Raw genomic sequence first — 26,418 nt, forward strand, 5'->3', positions numbered from 1 at the left:
GCCAATATCAGAGAAATTATTGCTTGTGCTCTCTTGCAGGATTTTTATGGTTTCAGTTTTCACATTTAGGTCTCTACCCCATTTTGAATTTATTTTGTCTATGGTATAAGAAAGTGGTCCAGTGCAGCCATCCAGTTTTCTCAACACCATTTGTTGGAGACTTTTTCCCACGGCATATTCTTTCTTGCTTTGTTCAAAATTAACTATACCATTATGGGTTTATTCCTGTGTTTTCTATCCTGTTCCACTGATCTATGTATCTATTTTTGTTCTACACTGTTTTGATCACTACAGCTTTGTAATGTAGCTTGAAACTTGGAACTGTCATGCCTCCAGTTTTGCTTCTCTTTTTTAAGATTGCTTTGGATGTTCGGGGTCTTTTGTGGTTCCATACAAATTTTAGGATTGTTCTAGTTCTGTGAAAAATGCTGCTGGTATTTTGATAGGGATTTCATTACATCTGTAGATTGCTTTGGATAGTACAGACATTTTAACAATATTTTTCTTCCCTCAATTCTTTGTGTCCTGCTCATTTCTTTCATCAATGTTTTATAGTTTTCAGCATCTAGGCCTTTTACCTTTTTGGTTAAGTTTACTCTCAGGTATTTTATAATTTGGGATGCAATTGTAAATGGGATTGATTTCTTAATTTCTCTCTCACTGATTCATTATGGGTGTATAGAAATGCAACAGATTTCTGTACACTGATTTCGTATCCTGCACCTTTAGTGGACTTGTTTTATCAATTCTAGTGGTTTTTTGGTGGAATCTTTTGGGTTTCTGTCTTATCATGTCACCCGCAAATAGTGAAAAGTTTTACTTCTTTCTTACTGATCTAGATGCCTTTATTTCTTTTTGCTGTCTGATTGCTGTGGCTAGGACTTCCAGTACGAATAGAAATGGTGAGAGTGGCTGGGTGGCTCAGTCAGTTGAGCATCTGACTCTTGGCTTTGGTTAAGGTTGTGATCTTGGAGTCATGAGGTTGAGCCCCATGAAGGGTTCCACACTCAGCGTGGAGTCTGCTTGAGATTCTTTCCCTCTGCAACCTCCACCCTAGTCAATGGCTCATATGCTTTTGTTAAATAAATAAAGTCTTTTTAAAAATTTATTAAAGAAACTCTTCTTTTTATTTATCAATGGTGTATTCAAACATTAAAATATACTTTTAAAAGAATCGAGGTTTTCAAAATTCAAGTTTAATGTCATTTCCTAAGAGATGTGACTGTGGCTTATCGTTGTCTTATAAAAACTGTGGCTTCTATCTTCGGTGCTCCCTCCTCTCCCTTCTCTGCTAAGTTAGCTGCCTTGTTGTGAGCAGCCCTGTGGAGGGACGCACATGTGGAAGGTAACTGAGGCCTCTAATGAACAGCAGTGAGGAACTGAGACCTGCCAACAACCACCTAAATGATCAGGGAAGCAGATCCTTTGGACCAGTCAAGCCTACAGAAGACTGCAGCCCCAGCTTGATGATAACCTCATGAGAGAACTTGGTCCCAAACCAACCAGATTTCTGCACACCTTTTGAATATAGACATTGATAGCCTTTGTTCCAGACTATCTTTCAAAGGATTCCAAGGTGAATAACCTTGGAAAATAGACATACTATCTCCCACTGGAGAAGAGGGCACACTGGTTTGCTATCCAGTATGATAAGCATCTCCCCCCACCCCCAAGAACAAAGGTTGGGCAGGTTTGGTTGCATACCAGGAAAAGATTATAGTTTCCCAAGCTTGAAGTTCCTCAGCTTTGATACAAAGGCACAGTGTGAAGAGCACCGACCTGGGCCTGCCTCCACATGGCCTCTGTGGGACTGGGGCAGTGGGGGAACCAGTATGGACATGAGCACACGCTGCTTCTTGTGCTGTAATAAAACCCTTGGTTTCTGACGCAGGAGTATCATGTCTTCTGCAAGCATCTGTGAAACTGGCTGGCTAAGTTATCAGCTTGCAGGAAGAATAAAATCTCACAAATGTCTTGGTTCATGATAGATTTATTTTTAGCACCATGAGAAAGCACTCTTGTTTAGAGTGACTAGTTTGTTTTCATCTTATGAAAACTGTCAGTCTCACAACCACTGCATTTCCTTCCTTGCTTTGATGACTAAGGAACCCAGAGGAAAATCTGCAACACTCTTAAATTGTACAGATACCTATTTATATATCTTTATGTATAAACCTTAATGTGACTAATTTTTTCTATAATTTCCTCATTATTTGTCTATTATATTCTATGTATTTTATGTGTAAAATGTCTCAAGTATGTAAAGTGTTAGGATACAATTAACAGCTACTTATCATTCAGGATAAGCTCAAACAAGGCCCTCTCCTTGGAAGCATTTCCTGATTTCTCCTGGATGAGGAGAAGCTCCTGTCCTGTACTACTCTTATGAACCTCTATAATGTCTCATTATGCTGTTACAAAGCACAATGTTTTAATTATTTTCTCATTTGTCTTTCCCCAGATTTTACTTTAAAGATTTTGTTATTATTATTTTTAAAGATTTAATTTATTTATAAGACAGAGAGAGACACGCTGAGAGAGAGAACACAAGTGGGGGAGTGGGTGAGGGAGAAGCAGGCTTCCCACTGAACAGGGAGCCTGATGTGGGACTCGATCCCAGGACCCTGGGATCACGACCTGAGCCGAAGGCAGACACTTAAGGACTGAGCCACCCAGGCACGCCAAAGATTTTTTTAAAGTAATCTGTCTACCCAATGTAGGGCTCAACTCAAAACCCAGAGATCAAGAGTCACACACTCCATGGAAGGAGCCAGCCAGGCGCTCCTTTCCCAGGAGATTTTAAACACTACGATGAGAGAGACAGTGTCCCTAGCACATAGTACCTGATCACAGCAGGCAAGTCAATAAAATACACGAGAGAGAAAGCAGAGAACACAAGAGACACAGATGGGAGCGAGGCTGGTTGTCTGTTCCTTGGTGTGGTATGAGGATGTGGGCTAGCATTAAATTCTGAGTTAATATTACACCCAAACAGAAAAACAAAAAAATACAAAAAACAGAGGAAGGCCCAGAAAGAAAAAGAGATAGCAAGAGGAAAATTACAACAGCAGGAAGGCAGGCTCACAGTAAAATCAATACTTCCGTTTGCTGCTAAGAAGAAAACAAGAAAAGCACTTTGGGATCAGATTGTGAAAAGCCTTGAGAGTTGATCGAGAGTTATTTCATTATTAACTGCGAACAGAATTTACTAATACAGCATATCCTTAGAAGATTTCCCTTTATTTCTCTTATGAACAGAAAGGGGAAAAGTAAACTAATAATTTAAATGTATCCCAAGTAATATCAAATAAATACACCGCTAAGAGAAGCAGTGGAAAAATTATACTTTTTTATATTGCAAAATTAAAATGTACAATACTTAAGATAAACTGATAAGAAGGAAAGTGAGCCCTGATACTATTTCTAAGACCCTAAACATGGCCATCAAGGATCTACAAATATTTAAGGGTTAAAGTCCACTAACAGCTCCAAATATTTACAAAGTTGGAATGTGATTCTAGACAAAAATCAAATAGAGTAAGGATTTGATCTACTTTTATGATCAATAACTAAGTTTCTTGTAATTTCTTTAGTGCCATAATTTTATAGATACAGCAAAGTTTTTCTAAAATATAATGATGTGGACATTTTCACTTTGCTAGAAAAGACCCTCAAGGGGCATCTGGCTATCTCGGTCAGTACAGCAAGCAACAACTGGTCTTGGGTTGTGAGTTCGAGCCGCATGCAGGGTGTAAAGATTACTTAAAAATAGAATCTTTAATAAGAAAGGAATGCCAGGGGCGCCTGGGTGGCTCAGTGGTTGGGCCGCTGCCTTCGGCTCGGGTCATGATGTCAGGGTCCTGGGATCGAGCCCCACATCAGGCTCTCTGCTCAGCAGGGAGCCTGCTTCCTCCTCTCTCTCTCCCTGCCTCTCTGCCTGCTTGTGATCTCTCTCTGTCAAATAAATAAATAAAATCTTTAAAAGAAAAAAAATTAAAAAAAAAAAAAAAAGAAAGAAAGGAATGCCAGAGCCCACAGTGGACATGCAAATCCCATGGTGGAGCAAGGCAAACTCTAAAAGCCTAATCTCTACAGTCTGTAGTCTAGAATACTTCTGAATCACTTCTTAATCCAGGAAGAATGGTTTAGAACATAGTATTCTATAAATGCACCTTGAAGGTAGGTAGACCGTAAAATGCAGAGGAGTTAACATCAGATTATAAATGGTTAATGGATGTTTCTCATGTTTATGAGTTTCTCATACATATACATACAATATTGCAATTTCACTAAAAATATATTTTACATACAATAATCTACAAATCTCAGAATTCACAGCTAAAGAGTTCACAGACACATTTTGTATCTATTACTAATACTTTCTGTTGTTTCTCACACAGTGCCAGGCACAGCCATTTATCTCTTCATGTGTCTTTGATAGGAGAATCTAAACCATTGCTCTATTAAATATGTTGTTATAAAATTTACCCTTAAATTGAAAAATATAGTCAAAAGAAAGTAAATACTGATTCTTCAAAGTCCTTTTGAGCATCTAGCTAATACACCTACTTAATAGTATGTTGTAAGATAAATACTCCGGAGGCTGATAGAGCTGTAATTTTTCAGGTATAATTTTGTCATTTAATGCAATCAGTCTTTATGTCTATCCCTCTACATTAATTTTGGTTGTCTGCAGTTAATTTTTTGAAGAACAGATTTCTCAGAGAAAAATACTCCCTCAAGACTTGCATGTACCTAACAGTTTACATGGGACCTTTAGAACTGAAGGTCAGTGTGACTGGATACAAAATACTTGGCTCAGAATCTCTTTCCTTCAGTATGTCAAATGCATTACGCTATTGTCTTCTGTCCTACAACACTGGTGTGCAAAAGTCTGATAACAATCTGATTTTCCTCCGATAAGATGTGGTCATTCTGCCTAAAAATTTTATCACTATATCAAGCAGATTAAGACTGCAGTGTTTATTGGGGTTTCATGATCTTTCCAGCTTTTATATCTTGTTTCTTGTTCTTAGCCTTCTCCTTACTTGCTTTCTGGGCAAAGGAAGAGTATATATATATATATTATTTGAAATTCTGAAAGGGCGTTACTCTCCCCTTTTAGTAAACATGAGCTTTATAGTACAAGAACTTGGACATTATTCATATGTACTCAAAGATTCTGGGCTCATTCTTGGTTCTTTATGTTCTAGATAAGTTCAAATATATTAATATATGAACTGGGAAAACAACTGATCTGGGAAAACAATTGAGAACATCTTAATTGGGTAAAAGCAGAATTCAGAAATCTGAAAACAAAAAACAAAAACAAAAACAAAACAATGAGATTTCCTTTAGTAACTAAGAAACTTTTCAAGTAAAAGTAACCTGAACGCAGTTCCCTGGCCATTTGAATCCAAAGCCCATAATTACACGCACTCAGATACCAATATATAACTGAAAGACTACACTCCTTTACGAAGTCAAGGCCCTTGTTATTTCTGGCTCCTATAAGACAGCAAGGATATACCGAAGTGCACAGCAAGGTCAGGCTCAACCACACAACTGCAGGTGTCTTCCCAAGCAGATGTTACATCTTTTAGAAAAAATGAAGAAGAAACATTGTGTATAATCCAAATTCTCAATTATTCTTAAGAAATTTTTAAAATGGGGAAAAGAACATAGGTATTAGAGTCAAAGGACTACAAATATAGTAAGTAAAAGATCTTCAACACATATATAGAAAAGATCTTTAACATATATATAGAAAACAGAACTTACTTTGAGCCTCAATCTGAAGTCCCATCTAGATTTATAATCCAAAAGCAAAGAATGCTTTCTAGTTTAATCATCTTGAGAAAGCCCAACTCATGTACCAACTTGTGCATACTCCTTTATGAGGCACCAGACATAGCAATTTGATACAGTTAGTGGGCTTTAGGCTGAGCACTTTGAATTTATGCCAGACAAAGAGAGTATTAAATGAATTTATGCTCTAGGAAAAGTAAAAATAAACCTAGCTAAAAAATAAACCTAGCTAAACATTCATGGGAAGCTGCAATGTCCTTTCATTAAGTTCTTGTGACATTCTTCCAACAAATCATATTCCTCAAAAAAGGACACAATATCTTCCAAACCACTTGGTCTTCTAGAACCCTGAAGTTCTATCATTAAGAAATGGACTCTACTTCTCTTCCTTGTGGATCTGATCGGCTTTCAAAATGCTTTGAGCAGAAGAATGTAGCATGAATGGCTGCATGGTTTCTGAAGCTAGGTTGTAAAAGGCAACACAGCCCTGACTTTAAAAGGTGGATGTCTGCCTTTGGAACTCTGAGTCACCAGGGAAGAAGCGTGACTACTCTGAGGTGGCCATGCTATGAGGAAGCCAAGCCACATGGCAGGGTTCCAGCTGACAGTTCCAGTCTTCCATTCCTCTGTCCCAGGGACCAGATATGTGAGAGTAAGTATGCTTCCAGATGATTCCAGTCCCCAGCCATCAAGTCACTTCAAGCCTTTGAGATGTCTTAGCTAAAGCCATAGACACCATGCAGCAGAGGCAAACCATCGTGCTTTTGCCCTTTCCAAATTCCTGATCCATAAAATCATAAGCAAAATTGAAAGCTGGCATAAGGCTGCTGAGTTCTGCGATAATTCATTATTCAACAATAGCCAGACAGTCACTATTCTGCTTACCACAACAGCTATGTAAAACCTCCCTATTTTGCGAGAAAGAGGTAATCTCAACCTCTCCAATACTATCTCCAAAATTCACTCATTCAATTCTTTCTTTGCTAGCCCTTCAACTTCTCTTCAGATTTCTTCTCTCTTTTTTTTTTTTTAAGATTTTATTTACTTATTTGGCAGAAAGAGATCACAAGTAGGCAGAGAGTCAGGCAGAGAGGCAGGCAGAGAGAGTGGGAAGCAGGCTCCCCGATGAGCAGAGAGCCAGTTGTGGGGCTTGATCCCAGGACCCTGAGATCATGACCCGAGCTGAAGGCAGAGGCTTTAACCCACCGAGCCACCCAGGTGCCCTGAGATTTCTTCTCTTCTTCCTAGAAATGTGTTCAAGGGATCCTGTCCTAAAGTCAACTTTTCCTTGTTAATTGGGTAACCAATATGCCTCGCCCCCAGCAAGTTAAAATGTTTTCATTTTACCCAAGGAACTGCTATGATCAATCTAGAACACCTGGTCATCTCCATGACCCCATTGGAGGGGTCTCTAGGGCACTCCCTGCAGGTAGGTCACTGACCCGGTCTTAACCTTCATCCTCCTCAAACTGTGGCTTAAGTGAATACTGCTATTACTAGATCCTTCCTTCCTGAAAACTGCTTCTTCTGTGCCTCAGACCTAACAGCCTTGGAGAGAACTTTACCATCTCAGTGTATTATTAATAGAGGAAAAATTACTATTCTCCCAGCAAGAACTTTGGTCTGGAAGTCTGATGCGAGATTTAAGTTTAAAGGTTCACAGTGAATATGAGTGATATAGTGAAAAGAGCTGAGTAGCCTGAAAGAATCGATGAAAGTCACAAAGCTATGTAGAATGATTTTAGTTAGCATATAAAAGGACAAAAGAGTAAAGCCTAATCAAGATATGATGAAATTATTATAAAAGAACTAAACCTTTAGAAAAAGAAACACAAGTTCACATGACACAAAAAGAATAAAATCAAGCTTTAAAAACCCAATGGTCAAAAAAATATGAAGGACACAATTAACTTTAGAAATGTTAAATACAATTGGCCAATCTTATGAAAAATCAAATGAGTAAAATAAAAACAGAGTTTACTGGTGACACTGTATAGTGGTGCTATGTGGAACCCTCATAGGAGTACCCTCATGTACTCGTGGTAAATGTATAAATCAATATAATATTTCTGAAGAGCAACTGGTGACTTTTTTCCCCTCTAAGATTTTATTTTTAAGTCATCTCTACATCCAATGTGGGGCTCGAACTCACAACCCTAAGTGCAAGAGTTGCAAGCTCCACTGACTGAGCCTGCCACCCCCCAATGGTGACATGTTCTCAAGTCAAAATGTACTATGCATCAAACCAGCTAATCCCATGTAAACATTCATGCTCAAAACAAACCCATAAGATAAATACACAAGCAGTTCCCAGTACTATTATTTACAACACCGAAAGGGGGAGACATTTAAGTATCAAAATTAAAGTAAATAAACAGAATATAATATTATGCAGAAAATAATGATGCAGAACTAAATTTAGATTCATGGAACTGTATCCATAAATATTACTGAAAGAAAAATAGCATGATAAGGATCATGCACAGATTAATTTCATTTATGGAAATTATACACATACGAATATACATATACATTATATATATATATCATATATACATATACATTTAATTTATATATATATGCACATATATACACACACACATACATACATACATTAATTTCTGTGAGGACACCTAGGAAACATTTTTTTTTTTAAGAGAAAAGGTTGGGGTGGGGCAGAGAGAGAACCCCAAATAGAGTCCACACCCAGCACAAAGCCTGATGCAGGGCTTGATCCCACAACTCTGAGGCCATGACCCAGGCTGAAACCAAGAGTCCAAAGCCCAACTGACTGAGCACCCTTTAAATTCACCTTGGAAAAATGGACTGCGAATACTGTGTTGGAACTAAAGTGAGAACTTATTTTGCTTACTTTCCACTTGGTTTGAACTTTTAACATTACTAAAATCATTAATAATAAATTAGGAGAGGGTAGCAGTATGGCTTTCCCATGTACTGAGAGTGGAGAAAAGTTCTCACAGACCCTCATAATGAGAACATGTGTTATTATGAACCATGAGCTCAGGAATAATGGAATTTTCATCTGAGTACATGCACACATATACACAAATAGCAATGCCAAAGAAGATATGGAAATGGCCAATAAGCATATGAAAGGATGATCAGTATCAATAATCACTTAGAAAATAAGGGGTGCCTGGGTGGCTCAGTGGGTTAAAGCCTCTGCTTCAGCTCAGGTCATGATCCCAGGGTCCTGGGATCGAGCCCCGCATCGGGCTCTCTGCTCAGTGGGGAGTCTGCTTCTCCTTCTGACCTTCCTTCCCCATCTCATGCTCACTCTCTCTCTCAAATAAATAAAAATCTTTAAAAGGAAGGAAGGAAGGGAGGGAGGGAGGGAGGGAGGAAGGGGAAAAAAAGGGAAGAGGAAAATGAAATCAGAGGCTCCTGGCTGGCTCAGTTAGAAGAGTATGTTGTGAGTTCGACCCCTATGTCAGAATTAGAGATTACCTAAAAGTAAAACCTTAAAAAAAAAATCTGTGTCGGGACGCCTGGGTGGCTCAGTTGGTTAAGCGGCTGCCTTCGGCTCAGGTCATGATCCCAGCGTCCTGGGATCGAGTCCCACATCGGGCTCCTTGCTCCGCGGGGAGCCTGCTTCTCCCTCTGACTCTTCCTTCCACTCTGTCTGCCTGTGCTCGCTCTCATTCACTCTCTCTCTGACAAATAAATAAATAATCTTTAAAAAAAAAAAAAAATCTGTGTCAAAATAACAATGAGATTCCACTTCAGTACCACTAGCATTGCTACAAAAGAGTTAAGTATTGGCAAGGATGTGGAAAAACTGTAACCTTCATATACTGCTGGTAAGAATATACGGTGATATGTAGTTTCTTCAAAAAAATAGTCCGGCAATTCCTCAAGATATTTAAACATGGAGTTAAAATATGACCCCAAAACAATTCCATTCCTACGCATACCCAAGAAAATGAAAACACACCCATTTAAAAACTCATATACAGGGGCACCTGGGTGGCTCAGTGGGTTAAGCCTCTGCCTTTGGCTCAGGTCATGATCTCAGGGTCCTGAGATCGAGCCTCGCATCAGGCTCTCTGCTCAGCAGGGAGCCTGCTTCCTCCCCTCTCTCTGCCTGCCTCTCTGCCTACTTGTGATCTCTCTCCCTCTCTCAAATAAATAAAATCATTAAAAAAAAAAAACAACTCAGATACAAATACCCACACATACACACACACAGACATACATACACACACAGTAGCATATTATTAGTAGCCAAAAAAAAAAAAAAAAAAAGAGAGAGACCAAATGTAAATCAACTGATAAATGGACAAACAAAATGTAATACATCTCAAGCACAGCATATTGCAGTGTAAGAAGGTATAAAGTAGTAACATACACTACAACATGGACCAAAGTTAAAAAGATGCAAAGTACGCCAGCTACAGAAGACTACGTTCTACAGGACTCTGTTTACATGAAATGTCCAGAATAAGCAAATCCATAAAGAAAGAAAGTAGATTAGTTGTTGCCTGGGACTGGGAAGAATGGGGATGAGGACTGACTGTTAATGAACATGTTTCTTTTTTGGTTTCATTTTGATGAAAATGTTATGGAATTAGTGCTAATAGTTGCCCAATCTGTAAATATACTGAAAAACAATGAATTGTAGCTTCTAAAGTGGTAAATTCTATGTAAAGTACCCCCTTCCATTGTTTGCACTAGCATGGCCAACCGCAGCTGGGAAGCAGGTGAGCCTCCCTCTGCATGTCACCAGATGAGCAACAAGCAGCCTAACATGAGGTCACGATACCTACATCATTCACCTCACTTCATCTCATCTAGCAGGCTTCTTTTTTTTTCTTCTTAACGACTTTATTTATTTATTTGACAGAGAGTGAGCACAAGCATGTGGGGAGAAGCAAAGGGGGAGGGAGAAGCAGGCAGCCAACACGGGGCTCGATCCCAGGACCCTGAGATCACAACCTGAGCCGAAGGCAAAAACTTAACAGACTGAGCCACCGAGGATGCCCTGAAGGAGGCTATTTTATCATCTTACATCACTACAAAAACAAGAAGGGAGAACAGAAAACAATAAGACATTTTCAGAGAGAGAGAGAGAGAGAGAGAGAGAGAACGTGACCACATAACTTTGATTACAGTATATTATTATACTTGTTCTATTTTATTATTGTTGTTAATCTTTTTACTGTGCCTGATTTATTTAGAACTTAAACTTCATCACAAGCATGTATGTATAGGAAAAACGTATATATAGGGTTTGCCACTCCCTGCAGCTTCAGGCATTCATGCGGGTCCTGGAACATAACCCTAGTGGTTTGGGGTTGGGGGGCTATTGTAATCAATACAGAAAACTGTATGAGGGGGAAAAAAAAAAAAGCAAGCTTTCAAGTACTGCTAATCAATACCAAATAGAAGGAAAAAGAAAAAGAAAAACCCTTCAACAAAATCTAAAACTGCTTTACTTCATTTCAGTCTTTTCAGTTCTAGGTTAAAACAGGATCTGGTACAGATAAATAGGAAAATCACCCTGCCCAATCCATCCTACCAATTCAGAATATCAATGCTAAGAGGGAGCGAGAGAGGGATCTGGATAAGGAACTCTTAAGAATACAGCTCTTTTTTATACACGCCTCAAGAGAGAAATAAAAAACACAGGCAACTCTATTGTAAACTTCAAAGTTGCTAAGAGACTAGACTGTAATCGTTCCCACTATGAAAAGGAAATGATAATTATGTGACATGATAAAAGTGTTACCTAACACTAAGGTAGTAATCACAGTTCAGTATACCAATGTATCAAGTGAACACCTTACTTACACAATGTACATCTTACAGAGTGTTGTATGTCAATTATACCTTAGTAAAAATAAATTCAAAAAAAGAGAAAATAAATTATTCTAAAAACTTGTCTCATTACTTGGTTCTGTTTGTAAATGTTTTCAAAATCCTAATTTAGGTCCCAAAAGAATCAAACATGCTTGGGGCCCACTGAGAGAACTGGTAGACAGGCCCAAAGAGCTAGAATGTATCAGTTTGGGGTCAAAGAAGGAAAGTAAAGGAAGTTACGGTCCAGTGAGCTGGTAAGTGGACTGGGAGAGGATTGGACGGAGAAGTGAGCTCTCACATGGCCTGCAGACTCTTCCGAGATCCAGCCTCCTGGGCCCCGTAGTGCAGACAAGCAGGGAGGGGGCTGTGGGGCGACCGTAGGAAGTGTTTGCACCAGGGGGACGGGGAGGAATGGAGCGAGGGCAATGCTGTGCAGACCTCTGCTGGACTAAGTGGAAACAGAGGAGGAATTTGGGCTGCACTACCCGGTCCTGCTCTGCCACCCAGCACAGCAAGGACAGCCCCACAGCATGGCCAGGAGCAATCTCACAGCAGGTACCAGCAGCACTGGGTCAGGGAGAGGCTGAGAGAGGCGAGAGGGAAAGTCCATGGCAGACAGCATGTGGTGGTACTGGCCCCAATCCCACGCCACCCACCTCTGGGGACATGCAGACCCAACGATGGCCAACGATGCAGAGGACCTACAGGTAGGGCAAGAACCACAGACATTGAGAAGACGATTAAGACCCCACAGGGCACCTGGGTGGCTCAGTGGGTTAAGCCTCCACCTTTGGCTCAGGTCATGATCTCACAGCCCTGGGATCAAGCCCTGCATCAGACTCTGCTCAGTGGGGAGCCTGCTTCCCCTCTCTCTCTGCCTACTTGTGATCTCTCCCTCTGTCTAAGGAAAAAAAAAAAATCTTTAAAGAAAAAAAAGACCCCTCTGCACCAAAAAATGGAAAACTCCAGTTACACAACTGACTACGCACAGAGACCAACAGCTGCTGTCTGCCAGTTCCTCGATCCGCTCCATGTCAAGCCGAACCCCAGTTCTGACTGCTCTCCTACCTCCCTGCCTGCTCTCTCTCTCTCACCTTGTTCCTTCTCCTCCTACATTCCATGGCCTCTCCCAAAGGCCTGTCAGTGAACAGCCTTACTGCATCTTTTGTATTCACTTAACATCTCTTCCACGATTTGCTTTCCTATCAGATCTGTAGTTCTTGTGCAAGGTTTGGGAAGAGTCACAAGAACCACAGAACCGTGGAGCTGAGGAGTCCCAGAGACCCCGCCGCTGACACCAACTGCAATTCTGCAGGTTCCAAAGACAGGCTTGGCTGCAACAGTTAATCCTTAAGAACTCACAGAACTCCCTGAAGGCTGTCATACTCATGATTACATTTTATTACAACATAAGGGCCACAGATGACAGTCAACCCAGGGAAGAGAGGTAAGGCAGGCTTTAGGAGGCTCCCAAATGCAAAGCATCCAGGTGCTCTCTTCTGCCAGCATTACATCATGACTCTAAGGCTTAACCACCTGAGCTACCCAGGTGCCCCAGCAGCGTTGCTTCCTTACTACACCATTTCCTAGCAGCTCTTCTGAGCCCCGGATTCCTATTTCCAGCTGTCTTCTTGATATCTACGCCAGTGTCTTTAAATAAATGAATAAAGTCAAACTCAAAATTTCCCCAGACCAACTGTGATTTCACTGTTCCTGTTAATAGCTCCAAATCCACTCTTTCCAATAAGGAATTGAGGCAGTTCATAAAACCACGGTAAAAGATACAAAATTAGAAGGAAATTGGGGCAAAGAAAAAATAGCCTTGAAAAAAATAAAATAGAATAATGCTGCAGTGAAGTTAGGACACAGAATACAATGCTGGAAATTCTTGCTCATTTTTTAATAGGAGGGTTGCACATTTGGCTCTGAGTTCTTTAATAGCCAAATAACATCCTAAACAAAGAAGAAATGGCAATCAGATTCAGAATTCAGAGTCCTTTAAAAAAAAAAAAAAAAAAAAGACGTCCAGAATGCACTCTCTTCTTCCAGTCCCACCACACACAGTTCAAGACCCTGTCCTCTATGGTCAGTCTTTTGTCAAAGACAGAGATGCTTCCTCTATGATGCTACTTACTTTCTGACCCCTCCATTATATGTATCTTCTCTCTCTAAGCATTCAAGATTGACAAATGAATCTTTCTTAAATACAGCCATTGCGCATGCAAAATCTGCAATGGCTTCTCACTCTGTTTTTCTTTTTTAAACATTTTTTTTCTATTTACAAAAAAACGCATGCTTAGTACAAAAAAATCAAGAAAAATTAAGACAAAGCGGTAACACACACACACACACACACACACACACACACAAACAAGAAATCCTATAATCCACATTAACTAGGTATGGCAACAATTTTTTAAGTTGAGGTAAAACTGAGACGCCTGTGTGACCCAGTCAGTTAAGTGTCTGTGTTCACCTCAGGTCATGATCCTGGGGTCCTAGGATCAAGTCCCACATTGGGATCTTTGCTCAGTGAGGGGCCTGCTTCTCCCTCTGCCTGTTGATCCCCCTGCTTGTGCACTCGCTCTCTCTTTTTCTGACAAATAAGTAAAAAAATAATAAAAATTTTAAAATGGAGTTAAAATTTACATACAATGAAGTCAAACATCTTATTACATAATTCCCTGATATTTGACAAATGTATACACCTTAATCAACATGAAGAATATTTCTCCAGACTTCCCATGCTTGTTCTCCCAATCACATTCTTTGTCAGCTATCTAGGTAACCAGTATTTTCTTCTAGTCTGAGACTAGTCTTTTCATTTTTAAAAGTGCCTTTAAATCTGCAAATACTTTTTTATTTTGATGAAATCAAATATATTAATTTTTATGTTGTAGTTAATACATCTTGCATATTCTCTAAGAAATCTTCCCTACTGCAAGTTTGTGAAGATATCTTACTTTAAGCTTTATAATTTTAGCTTTACATTTAAATCTATGATCCATCACAACCTTTCAAAGAGAGCTAAAAAATACCTACACATCTACCGTAAGGTCGGAAACAATCGATGATGTCCACTCTTACCACACTTCTATTCAACCTTAGGCAAGGGAGCAAGGAAGCAAGAAAGAGAAATAAAATGCATAAAGAATGTTGAGGAAAACAAGTATCTGCATGACACTCTGGGATATGATAAATGACCCGTGTGCAGAAAATCTCAAGAAATCTACATAGACACAGAACTAATCTGTGTTCCTTCATATCTTACTACCCGGTGTTTTAATTTACTTCATGTACAAATTTCTTTCCCTCATCTTCATCCTCTACATGATGCTCCCAAATTCCTCTTCAACCTAATCTACGCATCAGCCTTTAGCTCACCATGGGCTAGGAAAACAAGAGCCTCCAGCGCTTCCCAGAAACACTGGTTCCAGCCTCCAGGGCTGAATCAGAGAAGTGTCTTGTGCCATCAGTAAAGTCCAATAATTCTCCAGTGGCAGGGCCCCCTTTAACACCTTCTAGGAAGTCTTTTACCTCTAACCAAATACACCAATCCTCTAAAAGCTCTCACCAATCTTCCTTTTCCCTCTTATAATTATTAACCACACAGTAAAGGTAAAAAAGTCTATTTAAGTAATTTCTCGATGTGGCCTCTTCAGTCACTACTCAACAAGCCACACATTATTCTACTAGGTGCCAGGGACGAACTGCAAAGGCAAGAGCAACGAAGGACTGACTGGCTTCTACCTACTCTAGCGGCAAGTCCCAAGCCCACGAACTCCCGGGGAGTCGGGGCTGCTTTCTAATTCACCTTCCTAGTCCCTGAGGTAAAACATAACACCTGACACAGAGTAAGCCTCAAAGAATTGAACCGTCACGCTAACTAACGCTTAGTGATCCATCCCCCTGTCAGTGGCAACTGGCAGCACCGGCGGGCCTATCAGGTGTCAGGATGTCCTCAGTCTCCACGAAAGAAACATAATGAGGCCTTCTGTGATTAACTCAGGAGCATCTATGACTTTTCTCACACAGATAAGCAGAGTTTCTTTTTAAGGCTTCAGGTAAGCCAAATTAAGTCGAATAATTTTAAAAACATACACAACCACGGTAGGATTAAGGTGTGCACAGCCTTAGTGGTTTATAAGGAAAAGAACTGAATGAATAAAGGTGATCCTTTTTATAACCCTCCCCCCAACCCTGCCAAAAAAAGGGAAAAAAGCAAACTAAGGATGACACTTCTATAAAATACAAGCTGTATGACACTGGTTTCTAAGGCAACCCTATGTAAGGTGTACTGTGTTCTTATTTTAAGACAAGCTAAAGCTATAATAGTCCCAAGGCACACACTGTAGAAAGACAAGGCCAGTGAGAACATATAACCATCAATGTGAAATATTGAGTTATTAAAATTCAGCCAATCCAAACTTTTCATAGATGGAAAGGCAAGTTGTGTGTAAGAAAGTCATCAGACATGTTTATACTGTGTGAATATTTATACTGTTTATCCTACCTTTTGAAGAAATTTCTAAGTTTCAAAAGGAACCAACTGGAAGCTACTCAAACGTGGATAATAAATAAGACCTCTGGAGCATTACGGGTCATTTTAAAAAGATCTAGGGAAGAAATGAAATCTGTATTCTGACTTGTGTCCCCTTCACGGCATGTCAACCTCCTCACTCTTGACAGGCCTTCTGAGACACACGGGAAGTATCGGCGTCATTTGTCCATCCATTGTAGACAGTTCCTTCATCCAACCAAAAATACTTATTGCACTGCGGAGAGTACACACGCAGAGGGTGCTGACAATACACAGCCCCTGACTACAGGGAATCTTCCAAACTGAGGAGGAGGAGATCACAAATGAACCGAAAAATAACTGTAGAATTACACACCCTGGTGCCAGCTGGGGGCTGGGAGGCTCTTGTGGGGGGCAGAGGCAGGGGCCTAAGGAAGATGTGACTCAGGGTTTAAAGAAGGCCTTTCTGAGGAAATGACACACGCTTACCAAGTCAGACCACAAAAGTGTTGAAATCGAGGTCTCCAGAAATAATACCCGATGAAAGTGTACAAGTTGCCAATTTACTGAAGAACGATTTAGGCGAGGATCTCCAAGGAGGCAGGGCAGGCAGGATGATCTAATCAAATGATGTTCTGACCGTCACCACTGACCAGTCCCCATAGCAAGCCTGTGCTGAGGGTGGGAGAAACGTTCAGACACAAGGCCGTCCCAAGCCAGTAATTCCCCTCACGCACCTCAGTCACCTACAGTGAAGCGACCAGAAGGCACTTCTCTGTGCTGGCTTTGAGGTGCAGAGGCACCCACGTACCTTAGCGGGGCCTGACGAGGCTCTGAAATACGTAGGGGTGCGGGTTGTCCTCGTTTAAATCCCAGTCCGGGGGTTACAGTCCAGCCCAGGAACATCCAGCGGGCACCCCCAGCCATTCTGAGGTCACACTCTGCAGAGCCACCAGCGCCGCAGTCTCCCTAAACGACCAGGTTCCACTCTGGCGAGGAGGCTTTATGTTCAAACTCACGGAGCGTGCGCATGAGGCACAAGGGCCTCCCGGAAGTGTCTGTTCAGTGGCTTGCCCTGTGTCTGACCCTTGTTATCTTCCAGGCTTGGAAGCAGGAATCTGAACAAACTGCCCTGCCTGCTGCTACAGTTCTCGCCTGAGACAACTGACCAGAGGAGACACCAAAACGAGACACGGAGAGAGAGGCCACGTAACATGGCTCTCTCTCTCCAGAGGCCGGGGCAACAAGCCCGGCACAGTGAGGCAGCGAAGACCCCAAAGGGGCGGCACAAAGGGGACCAGCATGAAAGCACAGGAGGGAACGAATGCAGGAGAACGAAGGAACAAGGGCAGGACGGAGGGAAATAAAATTCACGCTTCTTAAGCACCTTCTATGTACCAGGCAGTATGGCACATACTTGGTGTATTGGTCCCATTTTCATCCTAATAAAACCTTAGGTGGTATGATGTGGTTGTGTGTCATATTACACAGGGAGAGGATATTCCATCACAGATGAAGAAGCTGACGCCTGGAGGGCAAAGAGCCTGACTGTGGCTTCTCTGAGCTGAGAAGCTGGATTCTGGACTCAGACACCAAAGTCCACAGTCCTCCTGCGTCTGATGGGAGAATGAAAAATATAAGGAGTGCGAACAAGCCAGCCGTGAAGACAGAGAATGCACAGCCAAGTAAAAAGGAACAAGGAAGAATGCGTTAGCGATATTATAACTCTAAACAGTGGCCTTTGGGCTCAGGTAGCTGAGGTTTCCTATGTTTCGAATGGGGAAAGACATGTAAAGAGATGAAAAGGAAGGTTGGTTGGTCATGAATGATCCAGGAGGGCAGAGACCCAGACGCTTAGCACAGCTCCTGTGGGACACTGGGATTCCAGGTGACTGCACACTCCAACCCACGACCTATTTCCTGAGGTGAACAAACACTTCTTTTGTGAAGAGATAAAACAGGTATTGTGTTTTGTTGTTGACATTTTATTTTACTTTGTGAATACTAAGAAGTGGTTGGTAGGGCAGAGGTTCTCTAGGAATGAAGTCAAAGAAAACAGAAGGGACAGGAAACAGACAAGACACCTCCTCAGACTAAGTAAAACCCACCCCTAAAAACTGCAAAAGCCATCCCTCCCCTTCCCCCTGCCCGAACAATTCAGTCCGCAGTCACGAGACAGGGTGGGGCGACACAGGTATCGGATCATGGGCTAGGCAAGGACAAAGGGGGGAGATGCCCTCTGAAGCAGAGACAGCGACCGGTGACTCATCACGTACAAGAAAATTAATCAGATAATTAAATGTAATGAGAATAATGAGAGCCTAGCCTCTTACTGTCAAAGAAAGAAAGAAACCCAGAAATACAGAAAGGGAGAAAACTGGGCTGAATCCCCTGGTATTAGAGTGGAATTAGAGCTACCTGATTAAATTCACATATCTGATTAAATTCACAATGCATAAGTAAAACAGAAATAAGCATAAATATAGAAATATATATAAACATAAAAAAATGTGTGTCTCCCTAGACCTATGCTAAGAGATCTACAAACACTGATACCCCAGTGATGATAATCACATCCAATGCCCAGATCTTGTTTTCTAAATCCTGTCCTCCCCTAAAAGAGACCAGAGATCCTTGTAGGAAGAGTGGACTCCAGGGCTGGGGTAGGGAAAATACAAGCATGGAACAGTTTGCTATACTTGAAAGTAAGCAAGTGCTCAAAGAATGACAAGGACATCTAGAAAGGACACAGAATCAACCTGAAAGAACTCCTAATGGCCAAATGTGGGATAAGCCACGCACCCAAACAAATAAGCAGAGGAACTGATTAGAACTCACTGAATAGGGAAGTCCATGAATGAGTCCATGTGACATAGCCAGACAGACAAGACAGGGAGACAGATGGAAGGAATAGAAGACAGGAAGAGAAAGAAAGGAGAGAAAGAAGGAAATATATTTGTTGACAAGAGGGTACTTAAACAGTCTCAAAGAAGTAACTCTCAATAAAATCTGTATTTACGACCAGCGGGAAAAAGTAACTTCACAGAACAGATCATCTGGCAGACACTGTGCTAAACAAAGTGACCACATCAACTCCAATGGTATAAACCAAAACACTGCGCTTCTTGGTAAAATAACGTGCTAAGAGAACACTTCCCAAAGAGCAATACTTTTCTGGATTTTTTTTTAAAAAACGATTTTATTCATTTACTTCACAGAGAGCAAGAGAATACAAGAAGGGGGAGCAGCAGAGGGAGAGAGAGGAGCAGGCTCCCCACTGAGCACAGAGCAGAGAGCCGGGCCCCTTGAGCCTAGGACCCCAGGATGATGACCCAAGCCAAAGGCAGATGCCTAACAGAATGAGCCACCCAGGTGCTTCACAACACTTTTCTGATACTCCAAACTAAGAAACATGGGGGGGAGGGGACATGGCTGGCTGAGTCAGCAGAGCACGCCTTTCTTACTCGCAGGGCTGTTAGCTGGAGTTCAACCTCGGGTATAGAGATTATTTTAAAAACAAACAAACAAAATCTACAAAATAAAGAAGTTTACCAAATTAAAAAACATTATACAAAATAACTGACCACAATCTTCAAAAATGTCGGTCATGAAAGCCAAGAAAAGATTAAGGAACTATTCCAGATTAAAGAAACAAGTGTTCACAAAGAAAAAAACAAGCCCAACAAGTCATTTGTCCCCCAACAGGGCAAACCAAGACTGAATTATAGTTTCAAACTACCCCAGGAATGTGACCTTTTAGGAGTCAACCAGGAGTTTCCTGATAAGTACAGTGAGGTAATCTGCATGATAAAAATGCTGCCACCTCACTCTCTGCTCTCCGCTCTCCTCATTCGAAGGAAAAAATCCTGGCAGGAAATAATCCTTCCTCTTGGTAGTAACTCCAAGACTCACCCTCTTTCCCAGAGAAAGCTCTCTGTCACAACTCCGAGGAGCAACTCCACTTGCTGGATTACAGATGCTGTCCAATTCGTGAAAAGCTTAATAAAGCCAACTAGATCTCCAAATCTATTCAGTTGAATTTTATTTTTTAACACAAGAAAACAAACGTAACATGATTCTGAGAAGAACTGGTTTCACATAAAGGACAATATTGGCAGCTGGCAAAACCTGAACAGAGTCCGAGGAATGTACGGCAGAACTATTACAATGTTAACTTCTTGATCTTGATGGTTGCATTGTACTTATAAAGAAGAATGTACCTGATTGTGGACAAATATGCTAAATAACTCAGGGGTGAATAGGCAGCATGTTGGAAATTTAAACTATTCAGGGCTGGAGGGTGGGGGTGGGGCGCAGTTCTAGTCCCAGACATTCCCAATCATTTTCACAGACTCCTTGAATGCATTTACTTTGGTTACCTTGGACAAAGTGTTCTGATCTACATACAAAATTCACAGAGTAAAGCATCTGGTATGTGTAATACTGACTAGACGCACAAGTAACAGCAAAATCAGGAAAGACAGAGAGAGAGCGAGAGAGAGAAACTTCTCTCTCGCACATGCTTTAGTGAGGCTGACTTTAATACTCTAAGATGTTTAGAGTTCAGTAAATGTTACCTAAAATCAGCCCTGACTGTGAAATCCTTCATTCACGGGCCTGTATTTTGGTCTGAGGTGTCCACTGTGTGGATCTACAGACTGGAAAGGGATAAACAAGAGCACTGGTTACATCTTCCGACCCACATGCTTCAGAGCCAGATGTGAGGTAAAGGGCTCTCATTCTAGCACTGTGGGGCCCTTGTGCTAAAAAGAAATGTTCCTACAGAACCAACCTAATGCTCTGGCCTAAGCAGTAAAATTGAAAGACAACTGTCCACATCTCCTTTTCAAACAACTTCATTTATGAACCAAGAAATGCAGATTAAGAGGGGGGATACAAAACCTCTTCTTTTCACCTTTCCACAGACTCCTGTGGGGTCACAATCACTCCTCATAAAAATGCTGAAGATCTACTCCTTTTCCTAAAGAAAACACAGATTCCACATGTAGAAACCCATTCTTGGAACAATGAGGTCAGAGTGGAAGATTGGTTCTTAAACTTTTACAGCAGAACATAATTTTCTCTTCCTCCTAATAGGTAACTAAAAAGCACAATGTTCTCATAACCAATACATGAATGGCCTGTAATCACGAGGTAAGTGACACTACAAAGCCAGAGAGACATTAATGCTCTATGGCCTAAACAGGTATCCATCTTCTACCATCTATTATTATTCTGTACAGAATCTGCTTTACATCTATCTTAATCTGTAGCAAATCAGTGTTTCATCAAATGTTCAGAAGCTCAGACTATCAGACTGTGATAATTTTCTATTAGACAGAGTGAAAGTCCAGATGAGTAAGTTAAGTAAAAAAAGGAGTCAAATGGGCACAGCAACTTCCCTTCTCCTGCATTCTCAGAGTCCCATCTACACCAAGTATAGAGTCTGGATCCCACTGTTCTCAATAATCATCATACAATACGCTTGGCGTTTTAAGGAGTTTAACTCTATGTTCTTAATCTTTAGGAAACATCAATACAGCAACACTTTGCTTGAGTAATTCTTTTTAGAGATTTTATTTAATTTGTCAGAGACAGAGTACATGCCCGTGCACATAAGCCGAGGGAGCAGTAGGCAGAGGAAGAAGCAGACTCTCTGCTGACCAGGGAGCCTGATACGGGACCTGATTCCAGGACCCCGGGATCATGACCTGAGCCAAAGGCAGACGCTTAACTGACTGAGCCACCCAGGCGCCCCTCACTTGAGTAATTTCTGTGTCTTCTGCAAAATCACAGCTAAAAATATAATCCACTATGTCACACAATGGTAGAACCCACAGAATGTCTTTTTCATTTAGCACAATGCCAGGAAAATGCCTGTTTCTGTAAACAAATGAACAGGCTTTCTTTCCACAGACAATGAATACTATGTAATTCAATGCTATACAGAGAAAGGGCTGGTTCCTTGTTAGTCTTAGCAGCCTGAAAACGTGAAGTCAAAAGTCTTGCACAAGAGTTAAACTGGCCCCCTCAGGAGCCTGGTAACTTCAAGTCTCCATGTTCTTCCTAGATGGCTTATTCCGTTTTTATCTTTAATTGTTGCTTAATACTATCTTTAATTCTATTAGTAGATTTAAATCCTCTGGTAAGTACTCAGTGTGAATGTACGTATGTATATATTTTCTATCGGATACAGTTTTCCTTCTGATGTTTCTTACATTTTGGGGTATCATTCTATATTCAATGACCCAGAAATTAAAAATGATACTGACACCAAGAGGTTAATTTAATAAAGACCAAGCGTCGGAGGCGCCTGGGTGGCTCAGTGGGTTAAGCTGCTGCCTTCAGCTCAGGTCATGATCTCAGGGTCCTGGGATCGAGGCCCGCATCGGGCTCTCTGCTCAGCAGGGAGCCTGCTTCCCTCTCTCTCTCTCTGCCTGCCTCTCAGTGTACTTGTGATCTCTCTCTGTCAAATAAATAAATAAAATCTTAAAAAAATAATAAATAAAAAAAAAATAAAGACCAAGCGATCAGCCTCATTCGCTCGGCCTGACAAACCCCACGAGCATATCACCTTTGCAGTAGTCGGCAGGGTCCTCCTGCTCCTCATCGTCGGATCCTAGGATCTCCTCCTCCGGCTCTGGGGGTGTGGGGTCCGGCAGGGGCGGCGGGGGCGGCGGGGGGGGCGGTGGAGGAACTAAGGGAGCTTTCTGCTGAGGCTCCGGCCTGAAACAGTGGAAGGAAAATTCCTGTTTACTTAGTAGTCAATCTTGCATGATGGACACATATGAGCGTTTCTTAATACAAGACAAAAAATAAAACACACTAAGAAGATTTGATTAACGTCACTTTGTCATTCTAGCTGAATTCAAGTAATGTTTCAACAAACAGGTCAGGAGGAAAGATTATACTTTACAGACATATTTTCACTCAAAGATTTAGTATTTCTTAAGTCCTGACAAGATTATAAAATATAAGCAAAAGAGAAAGAGTATTCACCCTTACCCCCCAAGATACACAGCCTTATTAGTAAGAACACATCCCACAGAGATTATTAAAACACAGATGAAAGCAGCCCTGAACGTAAAAAAGGGCTTAGTTTCCATTATTTAAAAATGAAATCCTATAGAAAGAGTAAGAATATGGTTAGGTTTCCTGGATGCTTCTAAAAGCTGATTAAGGGACGCCTGGCTGGCTCAGCTGGTTAAGCAGCTGCCTTTGGCTCAGGTCATGATCCCAGCGTCCTGGGATCGAGTCCCACATCAGGCTCCTTGCTCCGCAGGGAGCCTGCTTCTCCCTCTAACTCTGCCTTCCACTCTGTCTGCCTGTGCTCACTCTCGCTCGCTCTCTCTCTGACAAATAAATAAATAAAATCTTTAACAAAAATAAAAAAAATAAAAAAATAAAAGCTGATTAATACACACTGTAGCTGATGTACAGTCATTTTCATCACAGAATTCACAGTTATTGATCAACCTTGCTTATCAAGAACACTGTCCCCAAACTGGAAATTAAACAAAGAAAATACCCATTGTCAAACATAGATACTGTCCATATATTAATGCCAGGTTTGCAAGGTTTGCAAAATGGTCATTTCTAATTATCATATAAAGGCTCAATGATGATTAATTATGCTCTTTTACAAAAGTTAAGAAAACCTGTAAAGAAAAAACATTTTTAAGCTTGAGAGATTACATATATAAACCTTCTTTCAGGAATCTAGAAACTCAAGAGCATACTGAATATATTTGCTTAAATAAATAATGCATTCATATTGCAATCCTACAAAATCAAGCTTTCACTTACTATAAAATGTAACTGCTATTTCTAACCATGTCCTTCTGAAACTTGAACCTAAGGTCACAACACAGGCATAGAACCACATCTCTCCCTTCAACTAAGACAAGCTGCCCCAGCAGTGGAACCACCACTGCCCTCCCTGAGCTGACCAGAGCTGCGTGGGTAGGAAATGGGGATGTGCGGATACCCTGCAGAAGGTATCTGCGTTTCCCAGAGAGAGTTTCAGTAGGTGAGCAGGGGGTCTCTAGTCTGGGAGCCAGGGGAATCCCACAAGCCCTAATGTGGGAGACCAGTGCTCGGCTTTGGTCTGCCCAGTATTCATGGCTCCCCTTCTAAAAACACCCTTCAAGACATCACTATTCTCTGCACAGTGGAAGGCAGCTTCCAGATGTGCTCTCTTCCTGGTGGTACAGGTGAGGGCACAGACAGCTAGAGGTCACCTGAGAGCCCTGGTGCCTTCGGATCAGCAGTCACAGGGCGCAAGTTCATCTGCAGCTGCTGGTACGAGGCAGGGCCAGCAGAGCTGCCCTGACCAGTGACCCCTTCTAAGCTGGACCTCTAAATTCTTGCCACATCTAAGATCCTCCAAATAGCATTTACTATATTGCCTTAAGCCTAAGTTAGCTACAGTTCATTTATGTGGTTCGTCCCCAACACTCACATTGTCACAAGCAACAAAGGGGGGGGCAAGGGTTGAAAGCAGCAGAAACACTAGCAGTCACCAGGAAGAGGCAGCATTTGCAGTCACCAGCGAACGCTGGCAATCAGGACCACCTTCGGCAGAACTAACGAATGCTTATGAGCTGAAAATGACTTGTATTGAGGGGCGCCTGAGTGGCTCAGTGGGTTAAAACCTCTGCCTTCGGCTCGGGTCATGATCCCAGGGTCCTGGGATCGAGCCCCGCATCGGGCTGTCTGCTCCGCGGATAGCCTGCTTCCTCCTCTCTTCTCTCTCTTTCTACCTGCCTCTCTGCCTACTTGTGATCTGTCTGTCAAATAAATTAAAAAAAAAAAAAAAATGACTTGTATTGATTTCTACTTGCTAGAATTTATGAAGACTCAAAGTTACAGCCCTCTGGGTGACAAACATTAGGAGCGTGGTGGTGATCCTATTCTGAGTTAACCACTGCTCATGATGAAGCCCTGGAAGGGAAGAGTCACAACCAAACACCCACATCACTGCCAGAATACGTCCAAAAATACATCCAACAGACCTTATGCAAGTGTGATCATCTTTCTGGCAGCCTTGCAGATGCTCCTTCTCTTGTTAACATATGTGCTCTTACTGCAAGTGGAATGTACTGGACAGAAAAGAGGTCCGAGGAGGGGGAGGCAGGGGAGGACTGCACCCATCCCACGGCTTCTCCGGAGGGAAGAGAAGGTTAGCAAGATGAATGGTCTCATGCGACCCATTCATTCTTCAGGGCCGTGAGCAGAATCTACCCAGCTGACAAGTCTGCTCAGTCAGAAACACTTTGAAAGTTAGCTATTTCTTCCTTAGAAATTTTATATGAACAAACGAGGAGATTCTCCAAATTCAAAAGAAAATGCATTCTATTCCCTATAGAAACTAGGGAACAGAACTGGAGGATCTTGTTTTACGATTTCTTACATTTGGGCCGGGTAGCAGGGGCTGTTTTGTCCCCGGCAGGATGTTATCAGCATCCCTGGCCTCAAGCCGCTGACGTCAGTAACATCCTATCCCCCACCCCCAGGTGCGACCATCAAAACTGGGTCCAGCCGTGGATAACACCCCTGGGGACAAAGCCATGCCCATTAGGGATCCACTGCTCTCACAAAATTTTCTGTTTTTAGCTTCATCTCTGTGGAATAGATTGTATCTGTGTTAAGAGAAAAGAAATTCTAATTTCCATGGGCTCATTTTCTCTCCTTTGAGAGGTTCAAATACCTTCATCACAATGAGTTTCTTATTCTTCACCCATCTGGTGAGATGCCCACATTGCTTAACAAAATTCTCGGACCCTCTGGTCTCAATGAATAGGCACCTCCCACCCCTCCAGTGAGGACCACATCAACAGGCAGGCAGAAATCTCCCCCAAAGCCAGTCAGTTCTCTCAGGTTAAAGGGATGAGTCGGGGTGCCCTGAAGTATAAAGAAAGCTGAGAAATGCTGATGTAACATTCCAACCAGCTATCATACCGAAGGATCTAGGGCTATGCTGCCTAAATCAGCAGCCACTGGCCACATGCAGGTACTTGAAATGTGACTAATCCAAATCAAGGTACGTGTAAAACTACACGTTGGATTTCCAAGATTTCATACAAAAAATGTAAAATATCTTATTAATTATTATTATTATTTATTACATTGTTAAAATAATAATGTTTGGGATATAATGAAATATATTATTAAAATTAAATTCACCTGATCCTTTTTGCTTTTTTTTAATGTGACTACTAGAACAGTTTGAACTACAAATGAGACCAGCACTACGCTAGACCCTTCAGATC

General features: G+C 41.5%; 1 protein-coding gene across 20 annotated transcripts in view; it reads right to left on the minus strand.

Moving 5' to 3' along the window:
• The window catches only part of SRPK2 (SRSF protein kinase 2), a 252,202-nt gene that overhangs the window by 57,086 nt on the left and 168,698 nt on the right, over positions 1-26,418 (minus strand). For 16 of the 20 annotated variants that reach the window (XM_082691879.1, XM_082691876.1, XM_082691874.1 and 13 more), the window contains one exon: positions 22,722-22,873. The exons of the other annotated variants lie outside the window; for them this stretch is intronic. In XM_082691879.1, the coding sequence (XP_082548005.1) occupies positions 22,722-22,873 (152 nt within the window). The remainder of the gene's footprint in view (positions 1-22,721; positions 22,874-26,418) is intronic. 20 annotated transcript variants of the gene reach the window in all.

Source organism: Mustela nivalis (assembly GCF_964662115.1).
Source record: "Mustela nivalis genome assembly, chromosome: 12".
NCBI lineage: Eukaryota > Metazoa > Chordata > Mammalia > Carnivora > Mustelidae > Mustela > Mustela nivalis.